The following is a 13,379-nucleotide window of genomic DNA, read 5'->3' on the forward strand; positions in this document are numbered from 1 at the left end:
TGTAATTCTGTGCACAACTACCTGTCTTGAGCAGTCTCTTATTCTTAGGTGGTGCTGTCTTTTCTGTCTGTGGCAGCATGCTTGGTTGCCTGTGTTGAGCATGAGCAAAGAGGACACCTCTTAAAGCACTTGGCTTCCTCTAAGGGAATTCTGTGCTTAAAAAGTGTATGCTGCTTTTTGTTCTTGTTTGTTTGGAGATATGATATTATTTTCTGCTGAACTGCCTGCTAATTCTATCCCTTAAAAATCAAGGTAAGATGCTTGCACTGCTGTTGCATAAGGACTAAATTGTGCTTGAGTTCTGACATTCTTGGGGCAAGGGGGTAAGGCCACCTGAGAGACAGGGATGGCGTAAGGGTATTCTCTTGGTACACAGTAAGGGTATGCTGATTTTGTATAGTTAAGTAGGACTTACTCTTCTTTAGCTCTTTTCAGATACAGCATCCTGCCTTTCCTTTCCATTCATTTAGCATTCACTCTGGCTCCACATCTTCTACATGGTCTATCCACTTCCCTGTGGGAGGAAGGGTTGAATTAGGCAAGTGGACTTTTCTACCTTGCAGCCTGCCAGGTGCAGACTGCCTTTTATTGTCTTTAATGAATGTGGAAAACCTGAGTCCTTCAGTTTGTTCTTGAAGACTGAGGCAAACCCAAGCCATTATGCGTTGGTAACGTATTTTGCAGAATAATGCAAATATATTTATAAGAACCTCCAAGGTAAGGTTAAAAAGTGAGAATGAAGATGTTCTGGTCTAGTGAAGGGGAAAGAGTAGTGTGTATGGTACTTATTCCTGTCATACATACAGCAGGCTGGTGTAATCTTGCTAAGGAAAAGCTGATGTTGGATACCACCAAGATTCACAAACTTGTCAGCATTTTGGAGGATGCAGGCTTTCCTCCTCTAACTAGCACTATCTCCAGATGGAGCTCTGTCAGATTCCTCTTCTGAGGTACTACTCAGATTCTTCTTTCCATCCTCAGCCATTAGGTATGGAGATACTGATTTTGTGTTTATGATCAGTATCTCCATAAAGAAATCAAGTAAGGTTTTGTCTGCCTTCCAGGCCCTTGATTTTGCTACGTACAGTGAGAAGACTCAGTCTATGATGCACATAGCTAACTGTTTATTCATTGTTTGTCATATCTGTCTGACCCATATACTTAAAAACTGTGTTTTTATCCATCCTTGAGATTCTGTTGAAGTGAAGGAAAACGGCTCCTTTTCTCTTTCCAGTTTGTATTCTCTTACAGTTCCTTCAAAATTTTTGGTTTAGAGGCTTTTTTGTAAAGAGTTCTTCCTGTTCACTAGTGCCTGGCCTTTTTATAGTAAATATAGACATGTCTTCTCACAGTAGTTTTGGAAATCTATGTATATTCCAAGCATCTAGAAAAAAACAGTTATGTTTGCAAATTTCACCAGTATCCAATCTATTTTCTAAGGATGGAAGGGGTTGTAAATAGGTTGGCTAAACTACTGAAACCTGGAGGAATGTTGTTATTTCGAGACTATGGAAGATACGATACAGCTCAACTTCGTTTTAAAAAAGGTAATTCCTGAATGCTTTTGTAGTTCACTGTTCATTTTAACTCTTTTTTTTTTTAAAAAAAAAAGTGATGTCCTTTTTCATTACTGCTTTAATTTCTTAGGTCATTGCTTGTCAGAAAATTTTTATGTACGAGGAGATGGAACCAGAGTATATTTCTTTAGCAAAGGTATGAAATGGGTATAGTTTTATAGAAAGGGTTGAGTGTCTCTCAAGATGATTTGGGTTATAAAAGCTCATCTTAGAACAGAAATTTAAAGGTTTTATTGTTGGTTTTGTTTTTGTTTTTTTTTTTTTTTAATTCTCTGCTTTTACAAAGCCCAAAGCTAACTGTTGTAAGAAAATAATTCCCTTTATGTGTACAGTTGTTGCACCTGAGGTCCTGCAAGATTGCTTGCAGACATCACTGGAATTTCTCTTTGTCTAAGCATCTTGTGTCTAATAGTATGCTCAAATTCTGTTATTTAAAGATGTACTTGATTTCTTTCTTAAAATTGAGATAAACGTGCTTGGAAGGACAGTTGGTAGCAGTGCTCTGATATTTTGTTCTGTGATGTTGGTGAATCTGAGCTGTGAGGCTGCTCTTTCTGCAGGAGCTACTTAAATTCCTGATTATGGATACTATAGCTCTTTGCCCATCCATTCAATTGGTGCAGTTGGCAGTCAGCTTAGACTGGTATATTTTAGCCCAGCTACTGGAAACTGTGAAAGTGAGCATCACAATTTTTTTTTTCTTTTTACCCTCTGCAACCTAGACTGTAAGCACTAGAAATGGATCAAGATTTATCCCAGCCTGAGTAATTTTAGAAGTGAGAAGGAGGATCTGGGACGTGTATGGGAAATCACTTGAATCAAAGAGCTTTCTCAGTTTTTAGATGTCTTTTGTGCTTACTCATGACAAAGAGGCTTAAAGTTTTCCAGTGCTGACTGACAAGAAAGATATAATGACGTTTGCATAAATGGGTGAATTGGCAGGTGAAATAGCATCTTGATAATATGCGAACAGTGACCAAATGGCATGCATTTGTTTTCCTCGAGTCTGGCATACTGAACCCTCTGAAGAAAGGGGATCTGTGAATGCCAGGAGTAATAACCAATGTGGTTTGGGCCTCAACATAACGTTTTTTACTGTAATATAAATTGAGAGCTGTGAAAACGAATTTCTAACAAAAGACTTCTTACAAGCAGTTTCCTTGATCTTTCAAATCACAAACCAGATTTAGTTCCATCTTTGGTTGAACTGCAGGTTGTTAATTACTACATTCTACAAATGTCTTTTTTTTTTTTTTTTCCCCTTTAATTACAATAATTCTTCATATGAGAAAATAGATGAGGTATGGAACATGTTCAACTTGGCTGGATTAACTGAAGTACAGAATTTAGTTGATCGGCGATTACAAGTAAACAGGAAGAAAAAAGTGAAAATGCAGCGAGTTTGGATACAAAGCAAGTTTCAAAAACCGTTGCTGCTATCTCTGAATAATCCTGAAGAAACCAGCGAAAGGCACCCTTGTAGATAATTGTACCATGAACTCCAGAAAACAAAGCAAATTTCAGTATGTATATTTCCTGTAAATCTTGCGTTAGCCACTGAAAAGGAGAAATACATTGAACTGAAAACCTTTCCCTGATTTTTTTTTTGTAAATGTATGTGTTTGAAAATGATCTGGGGGGGGGGAAAAAGCATTTCTGACTTCTGCTTTATGTGCAATAGAGATATGCATTAATTTATTCATAGCTATGACCAGGCACTATTTTATTTCCTTGAATATGAATAGTCAATAAGGATAAGCATGTATCATGTTCCTGTTGAAATTCATAGTATGTAAAAAGTTTTAGACTGAAGCATAATTGTTTCAGAGATTTAGAGAATCATAATATCTGTTCTCACTATCACTACAAACTGTCCTGTGTTAATTTCTGACTCACGTCTCTTTTAACCACTGTGTGTCTTGCAACTGTATTTCCTTTTTGGGGGGAAATTTCTTGGCACATAAATAATGAAGACAGTCTCTTTCTGATTTGCATGTAAGTTATCTTTTCATACTAACTGCATGTGATATGCATGGGTATCAGATTAGTCAGTGACTGGCGTCCTCCACTGTGACTGACTTATTCCTCTGCAGTCTCCACTCCATCTACGTGCTCATCAGAAACAGGCCAAACTCAAGTTTGTGTAACAGCTTAGTGACACATACATTATATTTAAAGTGCCATACATTGTAACCAAACATCATGTAGAAAAGAATTACCAAAATGCCAAAACAGTGCTGAAACCAAATAGTTAACATTTGCCTGGATAAATACAAGCATTATTTTTATGATCTGTCAGATACTCTGGAGGGAGGAGCAGAAAGAGTAGTCCAGAGTACATTTTATTAATATTGTTATGGGGTAATGTAATCACACTAAAATGGTGATCTACATGGCGGCTGAGGTATTTTTGTTGTTTACAGAGAGGGGTTGGTTTCTTAGGGCCTGAGTCTTAGAAAAAAGACGCTATGGTTTTGTATTGACGCTGTAGAGAGACAGTAAAAGGACAGGACTACACTAGTACGTCAAGTGGTTTTTAAGAAGAAAACCAAAATGCAAACACTGTTTTCAGATGCAGACCATGATACTGAGGCTGTTGAGCTAGTATTTAAAGATGCCACTTCTGCTATTTAAATGTAATTTTACAATCGCTTAGCCACAAGGATGAGGGACAAGAAAGGGGTGAATGAATAAGATAAATCTCTCTCAACAAAGATACAGAATGAATGTAATCTATAACATGCATGCAGTTTTGAGTGCCGTTAATATAGTGACACTCTCAAAGTCTCTTTTCTTGCTTTTGTTTTAGTCTGAAGGATAAGCATGTCACAGCTGACAACCCGTTTTTTTGAAAGTTGTTAGCTGGTAAGCTAAGTAGAACTGATTGTCTTCTAGAAAAAAAAAATTATCTGAATTTAGATGCTAAGTATCTTCATCCCATTTGACAAGATGAGGGACCTGCTTAATTTCCATAAGCCCAGATCTGTTTCAAGAATGAGGTGCAATAAGGGGTCTCCAAAGGTAGGATCTGATCCTGCGTTTCTGGTGTGTTCTAAACTCCCATTAGAGTAAGATACTGTTTTATGAATTAAGTAGCTTAGGAAGCTTTGGTTAGCAATGGCATTATTGTAACCTGCAATAAAACTCTTGTGGTATAAATCAAATGTTAAAACATAGCTGTGTTTCTTCAAGCCTTAGCTCTTAAGAGGCTGTAGCATCTGCATGAGAAGCTTAAATATCTGCTTATATTTCAATTAGGTTTCTACCCTGTGCTATTAATCCTGACTTCTGAGTATGTGTAGCTCTTAGTCTAGTACAAAGCGTTGTCAGTTGTAGAATTTTCCAGGGGGGTGATGGTGATGATAAGCTCTTGAGCATCGTGCAGTTTTATTCATGTGTGTGATGTAGATTTTCCATGTGTAGAGGCTAATGAAATGTTTGCTTTGGCTCTCACACTGGTATGTTGATTCTGGCAAGATTTTAGTATGCTATGTTGTTAGTTTAACAAAAATGTGACATCAGAAGAAACCAAACCCTGAATTCTCGTATGGCCTTGAGCAAAATTGGCTGTTTCTCTTCCACACCTTGCAGCGTAAGTATTGGCTGCCTTTTTTAGAATAATCGTGCCTGTTTTAGAAGTAATAAGATCAGCTACTTTTTGTGAGTGTAGAATATCCACTGTAAAGTGAACTATAACTAGTCTGAACAGTTGTAAGATTGATAGAAGGGGAAATGGACAAAGTCATAGTTCCCAATAAGAACTTTTGAATCTGGGTAGGGCTTTTTGTATTTTGGCTTCATGACATTACAGTTTTCAAAAAGCTTAACCAAGGACATGTTTTTAAAATACTTTCAAATTATCTGTATTAGTTGGGAAAACTAATATTACAATATTGGCAAAAGAAAGGCAAGTAGAACTACTGCAATGAAAGAAAGAGACACAGACAACTGTATACGAAATGCCCCTTAAAATGGCTTATTGTTAATTAATTTCTGGGGGAAAGAAAAATTAGGGTATTGCAAACAAAGTGTGTCCAGTATAGAAAAAGGCTGTAAGTTTCACTTTTGAAATCTGACATTATTACTTTAATCAGATATGTACCTGAAATCTCTAATTATATAAATTTGTAGAAGTACACATTATATAAATAGTGAACATTTTAATTGTTACTTTGTTGTTTTTTTTGGTTCAGCGTGACTTTCTGTGCTGGTAAAGCAGACTTGTGAATGTATACAAATGGCAATTAGAGAAAGATAATCTTGTTAGGACTGAGCTTTGGCTTCATTGGCATTGGCTTGCTTTATCAATAGCGTGTACTTTCTGCCCATCTCCACTGGTATTACGTTACATTTATGTACAGGGATACATGAGAATGGGTACTTCCTGGTTTAGACCTTGCTTAGTTTTTAAGCAAGTACAAGACAGCTATAAAGTAAAGAAAGTGACTAACCTTTTTTCCGACACTAATACAGAAGTATCTAGTCAATAACAATTAACTCATGTAAAAAACGTTGTTTTTCCAGCAAAACCAAGGCAGGTGCTTGTGCTGTATCTACAAATCCATTGAATCTGAAAAGAACAACCAAAATGCAGGGCAGGCGGGGAGACAGCAGGAACTTTAGTGACACTAGGGAAAAGTTTCTTGTATTGGAAACTGCTGTGTTTCTGTTTGGCTAATCTGCAGATTCAGCCGTTTAATAATGACTAAAAATTTGTAACAAACCATCCTGAAATTTATATTAAACACCAGTGGAAATCACTTAACATAAATTTTGCTACTTCATTTTGATTTGTGGTGTGTTCTTTATTCAGTGGTCCGGTGTGCTCTTTGATCTGTTGACATATGCCTCATTTCCCCTTTTTCTTCTGCATAGTAGACAATTAAGCAGTTTCCACAGGAGCTATATACACAAACATTTGCAGTGAAGATCGCTGGCTGGGTTATTTCTAGGATTGAAGCAAGGGAGTTTTATTTCCTTCTGTCCAGAACAGATTGCTTTTTCTTTTTGTGTGAATGCAATGAATTGTATAGATGCTAAATTAGTATGTGGTATAGGCTGTATTTTTTTATTATTTTCAGCCAAATACACCTTAGGGTATGCTCTTTGTAACGGTAGTGATAATAGTAGACAGTTCATACATAAACCGTTTCTTCTTTGTAATGGGTGGTTGAATAACCTTGGAAATAAACCATATATACATATTATTAAAATAATAAACATTGCTATTGTTAATAATACAGGTCACTTTGCTTTTCAGTATCTGTAAACTTCTCTCTGTGCTTGGAACAAAGGTTGGACATGAGGAGGTTTTTTACATCAGTTACGTGCCAGTTGCCCTCTTAAGAATCAGCCAGAAATTGGACAAGTCTAAGTCTGCTAGCACAATTACAGTTAGTACATAGTCAGTAAGAACTACATGGGTTGCCATTGGCATCTTAGCAGGTTCTTTGTCATACCTGCTGGTCCAGGCATATAGGTCATGCCTGGAGTGGGCTTTGAGCTGATAAGGGAACTTCTCTGTCCAGTGACCATCCTTCACCCTTTGCTAGTACCAAGCAACTAAAAGAACAGCTTACTTGATTTGAAAGCAAGAGCTGTACGGGCAGGAGGGGAGGAGGATGAAGATGCAGCTCAAAGGCAGACAAGAGGAGTGAGTGTTCCCTCCGGGAACTGGTGTAAGAAGGAAGCTTGGATGGACTGACAAAAAGCAAGAAGAATGAGATGCAGAACTGAACAGGGAACAAAGGAACAAAACACCATGGGCACCATACAGGGAGAAGATGTGTAACAGGAGACAATGTGGCAGGGCAAGGACACTGGGCTTACGAACGAGTGAAATGAAATGGAGGCGGCAAGAGGAAAAAGGGAACTGATCTGTCACAGAAATAGGGTGAAACCTGGGTAAACAAAAAAATTGGGATAAGAATTGGAGGTGGAAAGACCTATCTTCGCAGGCTCTTTCTCCTAAATGATATGTATTTTCACGTCTTAGTGGAATATTATAGGCTTTGTCTTCCATCCATATGTGCACGATGTATGTCAGTTTATTACAAAGATGGAATGTTTAATTTGTTGTAGTTTATATGTGCTATGCACATGTGTGTGCAACAGTGCAGGCAGGTTTATGATACACCTGCTTTTGCTTTTTCCTTAGGGAACAATGTTTTTACCTTCTTTCAAGTAGAACTCTATAGTGACAGAAGCTACACTCCTGACCTTCTGGGAGGCAAATACAAAAGAATAACAGAAGTGTCTGCATCCTGATGTGTTCAATCAAGGTAGGACAATTAAATTTACTCCATATGTTCTGATGTTGTCCCATTTAAATCAAGACCATATCTGCAGATTATCACCTTGAAGTGCTTCCCAATCTGAGTTTCTGTTATACTTGCATCTGTTCAACAGAACTTAAATGAATTTGTATAAACTAGAAGTACAACTTAAAAGGAAAATAGCAGAATAATCTTTAGGCTTTATCTGGGATTATAACAGTTTAGAGAAGGAATATGTTTATTATTTTAAAACACTGTCATGGTTGCAGAGGAGCACTCATCCAAGAAGTTGAAAATTTAGGTTATTTGAGGTATAATGTACATCATCAAGAACATTAAACCTAATATCCATGTTATGAAGCTTTGTATACTTAATGTTAGCCAATGGTATCTTGTCAATTTTTACTGTGAAAAAGGAGTTAGCACAAGATAGTCCCATTTTCAGAGGATGTTTTGTTGATCAGGTTACTACAATTTTGAAGGTAACATGAAACATTAAGAAACCAAGTGAATTAGTTTAATGATATCTAAAACCCACTGATGACATATACAATTTAATAAATACTCAAAGAATAATCTGAGCATTCCAGTGTATTGATACTGAATGAACTTTTAAGTTCATTAAAAACACAGACTTTGTGTGTGCTGCTAGTTATAAAAACAACCAAAATGTTAGAATGTATAAATGATGTAAAAATAGAATGCTCTATAGCTACTGCATAAATCCAGTGTGTAGTCTTCTCTGTAGTGTGTCCTGTTCACTTAGAAAAAAGATGCAGCAGAAAGAGATAGTGAAAATTCCTACAGACATGAAAAAACTTCATATGAAGGGAGGTTAGGGAAATGAATGACAGACAATGTGAGGATGGCATATAACATTATGTTTTAGCATTTAGAAGGTCTAGTTTATCCCTTTACACAATACAAAAAGCAAGGTAAATTAGTCAGGTTGGCAGGCAGCAAATATATACAATGTGCCCTATAAAAACACAAGGAATCACAATGTTCACCAGGCTAAAAGATTGGTGAGTTACCAAAAATGGGCTATATCAGATTTTTCCATTTTTATTTTTATATGTGTGAAAGGGAAAAATCTGCATATTTGCTGTTTAAGACTTTAAAATGCCTCCAACTAAAAAAAAAACACCAAACCAAACCAATAATCCTGCAACCTTTCTCATTACCTTTTGTGAGATCCTAACATTGTTCTGCAGTAGAGCTGGAGAATAAACCTGAATACAAAATGAGTCTAGTAGGCACAGCTTACTGAATTAAGAAAAGATAGAGGGGGAAAAAGTAGGAAAACAGAGAACATACTAATTGGCATGACAACGTGTAGTCCTGTAGCAATCATACAGCAGTTAGTGTTTTATGTAGAATGACAAATTCAGTGCAGTGCCCAAGAGAGACATCAGTCTTACCATACTTTCCTGTCACATATGACAATATCAGTGTAAATTGGCATTTGGACAAGCCAAAAGGCAAAGAATAAAAGTAATTGGTTTGCTAAAAAAGCATACAATCGATTAATTATGCTTGGGTCAGACTGGCTGTATTGGAGGGTTTCATTGCACAGCCAACATTCGTTTTTTCTTTCTTCAGTGTCAGGCATGCTCTAGCCTCCATTTCCTCCCAAATAACAAGTGCTCTTTAAATGGAGGAGCTGCGTCTTTGAACTTGAATAAAAGGGTTGTTGTGCAGCATAGGATTTAGCAGATGGGCTTAGAGAATCCAAACCTACCACTACTCTTTTATTCTTTGCCATTTTTAATGGCTCTGTTTGCTACATACCCTGTTAAGCACAGTAGTCAGATGTCATTCTGAGGAATCGGGCAGCTTAGTTTCCAATGACATTGATTACACTCAACAGTGAGAGGATGAGAAAGAGTGGTGGGTGGAGAAGTGAAAAGACAGCGTGAGGCATTTCAAGGAGGAGGTTTGCACTCCAGCACTTGCATGTGGGTGACAATCCCTCTGAGAAACAGTTTTTACTCTGGAGTGGAGCAGAGTTGAATCTTCTGTGCTCGCTTCAGGTTTAATCTTCATCCCCACAAACTACCAGTGCAGCCTGTAGTTAAATGTGCATCTACTTAAAATGAAGAGAAAATAACAGTAGCAAGAAGCTGCATCTTTAGAATGGAGCTGTGATTTCAGAGAGACACCCTGGCATGTTAATCGCTGGCATAAATGGGTGTAGTTCTCAATGACAATGCTAAGCCTGTGTACACAGGGGCTGAGCTAAACCCAAAGATGATACACAATGCTGTTCAAAATCAATCATTTAATCCTTTTTAAATTTTTGTGATCTAACAACCAAAAGATGTTTGTATTAATAAAAGATGGTGTGATTGTCACTGAGCATGACTTGCTTTGAGATAAAAATTGTGACGCACACACTCATAATCTTATTTTAGATAAACATTTCACCTTGTTATTCAAGAGCAAATATTAGTGGGTTGAATAAATACTCAGTGATAGTCAGCAAACTGTGAAATAAAGTCTATTTTTTAAATTGGAAACAATCTGAGCTAGCTTATACAAAGAGAGAAGAACAAAATCACGCTGGCAATAAGTATGTTTTATTTTACTGAAGTTTACAAGGAAACAATATAATCAACAAGAACCTTGGTTTTAGTTTCTTTTTATTTTGCATATACTTATTTTAATAACAAATGAAAGCAGATGAAAAAGGAAACTGCATGGCACACAGTTTGCAAAGCATGTGAGTATTATTATGTCACTTAAGATATTTAACAAACTACTAAACCACACTCTCTTCTTCTTACATCAGTTGTCTTGAGGCAGAGTATCAGAAACAGTAAATATTTATTTTACTTTGAAACAATTAATGCTAATAAAAGACCTCAGGGTTAGTTCTGAAAGAAAAAAATCGTTGACCCAGTTTCTTAATGTCATTTATGTCAATGTAAGTCCAGAAGACTCCTAAAGTCTATGGAGTTCAAGATACAGACTAGTTGCTTGCAGTTAGAATCCAGATTAACTGGTGCCTAATATTCCTTGTAAAAATAAAAATAAACATAGTAATACAAAAATAATCTGTCAGTAAGAACATTACATTAATCATTACAAAGCTGAATTAAAAATCAATTGCACAGAGATAATTGATTTGTTCACTAGTCTTACTTTGGTTAAGGGCTGAAATTTGGTTTTGGTTTAAGATGCTCACATATCTGTGTTTATATTTTAGCTTAGGATATTTTTTTATCCTACAACATTCTCTAATGGGTAGTAAGTATTATGAAACATAACAACCAACCAGATAAGCATGGTTGATTAATATAAATGATTTACAATAAAATGCTTGACATGTTCATTTTTGCTATGTTTCTCTCTCAATTACTCAAGAAAGTACCTGTGAGAAAGTATGCCTATTCTTAAACTTAACAGTCCTTTGAAGTCCAAACTAATAAAATTTGTGAAGATAAGATTAAAAAAAACAATAAGGGAAAAAAACGGATTTTTTAACGCATTGTTAGGAAGTGAAAATGTATATTTATGTTTCCCTGTCTTTTTAGATTTCATTGAAATTGTGTTATTCCATTACTGAAAGACTTTGCTTATTGGTATGTGTTTCTAAGGAAATACTAGTAAAGCAGTGTAAGTTAAACTTGCGTTAGGCTTTGGGCTTCCATTTTTTCCACAATTGTTTATTCTCCTTTTCCTAAATCAGTCCATCAGATTAAAAAAGAAAACAAACATAATAACACTCTTTGAAATCCACAAATTGTTGATGATAATGGAGGCAAATATTAACTGAGTGTTATTTCCAGTGGCTTTTCCTGCCATCTCTGAGATCACGAATGGGACAGTTTTATTTGCTATGTTACCAGCATTTTTTTTTAGTAGAGGTATACTATATGTATGTTTGTGATACTTCATGTCATTTTCATGTTCTTGTTTCCAGCTACCCTACTTTCTGATTTATGTTAATAAAGCTTTTGGAGATTCCCAAATGGAATGTAAGTATTACTTGCATATTACTTACATTATCCAAGTATTACTATTTGTATTCATAAAGTGAATAAATACAAAGTTTAACATAAATCACCACGTGTAACCACATGAACAGCGACAGCTTCAGGCCTCTTTGTTTTCATCCCCAGCTTACTAGGTGAGATCAGCAATGAACATGCAAACTGTCCCCAGGGGAGCCTAGAGCGAACTTTTTTATCTCTCTGAGAGTGCTGCCAAGTATTTCAGTGCTCCCTGATTTTTTTTTTTAAAAACACAACAAAACAGTTATTGCCAAAGAGAAGCCTAAATTACATACACACATATGTACATATATGTGTGCATGTGTGTATAAAAATAAAATGACAGCATAGAGAACATGAGCAGGCTGAGAGGTAGAGAAGCGGAAATTGGCTGGCATCCAATTAAAGAAAAGTCCAGGCATGAGAAAAAATAAATTCTTCAAAGAGGCATTTAATGTAAGGTAAAAGAGAGGTTGTATGCTTAGAAATTCTTCCTAAACCAATGGTAGTATGGGATGAGAAGTAAAAGAAAAGTTATTAATGGACTTTCAGGTTTTGGTCTGGAAAAGCGTATAAGCCGTAACTTTCACGTTTGGACTTCCTAAGCACTTTTATACAAGGGGCCTGCTGGGGATCCACATTCTTCTGCAGCCAGTATGGGTGCTGAGTCATCAGGAAAGTTGGCCATTTGGTTTTAGGTTTCTAAATATAGAGGTGAACATTTAAAGCCCTAATCTGGGGACAGTGGACACCCATATGCAGCTTTGGTAACCTGAATGATTTCATTCTTAACAGTGCTCATATCAGAAACAAAGCTGTGCCTGTATTACACATACTCTGAAAATCATAGCTCTTATGACAAACAAAAAATAATTAATTAAAATTTAAAAATGATGAAAATAAATATAGGACTGGCAAGTTTCAGTCTCTGCTAAGCATCAAAACTCTCAGGATAGCTCATGTGCTCTCGCTCTATGCAGAGGAAGTGGCACAAGTAGACTTTGGGGGAGGGAGCAGAAGAGCAACCTAACCTAAGGAAGGAAGCTTATGTTAAGCTTTAGAAGGGGAGAATTTTAACTGTTCAATGGGGTTTTAGCTGTTGTGTTCAGGGGGTAAGGAGTGTGAGTTTGTGGGAGTCTGCCTGGAAATTGTCAGTTCTCTGAATAAATATTACCAGAGAAGATTTGTACTAACTTTACCTTTGCAGTTTGTATATTATACCAACATTCAGTACGTGAGCTATTGGGGTTTTTTATTTCTGATGAACTTCTGCACACTTTGATATGTTTGTTTGGGAACTTTGCTAAAATAGAACCTTACTTGATGTTCAAAATGCTGTGACAGAATCAGAATTACAAAAAGGCATTTTCACTTTCACTGTCGATGAATTTGTATAATCCAGTATTATTTAGTAGGAGCTCCTTCTTAAAAAAAAAAGCAAGGTTATACACTGGTGATTCAGTGTTTTATTTTGACAACATTCTGTGCCTTCTGCATACATCCTAGGAGAAGAGATGCTTGCTGAGTGCTTC

The 13,379-nt window shown here is 36.4% G+C and overlaps 1 protein-coding gene across 9 annotated transcripts in view; it reads left to right on the forward strand.

The window, feature by feature from the left end:
- The window catches only part of METTL8 (methyltransferase 8, tRNA N3-cytidine), a 31,005-nt gene extending 23,149 nt beyond the window's left edge, over nucleotides 1-7,856 (forward strand). For 5 of the 9 annotated variants that reach the window (XM_068407795.1, XM_068407790.1, XM_068407791.1 and 2 more), the window contains exons 9-12: nucleotides 1,441-1,547; nucleotides 1,648-1,713; nucleotides 2,874-3,100; nucleotides 7,735-7,814. In XM_068407795.1, coding sequence (XP_068263896.1) covers nucleotides 1,441-1,547; nucleotides 1,648-1,713; nucleotides 2,874-3,064 — 364 coding nt within the window. In that variant the 3' untranslated portion in view covers nucleotides 3,065-3,100; nucleotides 7,735-7,814. Of the gene's footprint in view, nucleotides 1-425; nucleotides 918-1,440; nucleotides 1,548-1,647; nucleotides 1,714-2,866; nucleotides 3,101-7,734 lie in introns of those variants that run through there. The other 4 variants (XM_068407797.1, XM_068407799.1, XM_068407796.1 and 1 more) reach the window with 4 other exon arrangements.
- The last annotated feature ends 5,523 nt before the right edge of the window (nucleotides 7,857-13,379 follow it).

The sequence above is a fragment of the Nyctibius grandis genome, chromosome 9, assembly GCF_013368605.1.
Source record: "Nyctibius grandis isolate bNycGra1 chromosome 9, bNycGra1.pri, whole genome shotgun sequence".
Taxonomy (NCBI): domain Eukaryota; kingdom Metazoa; phylum Chordata; class Aves; order Nyctibiiformes; family Nyctibiidae; genus Nyctibius; species Nyctibius grandis.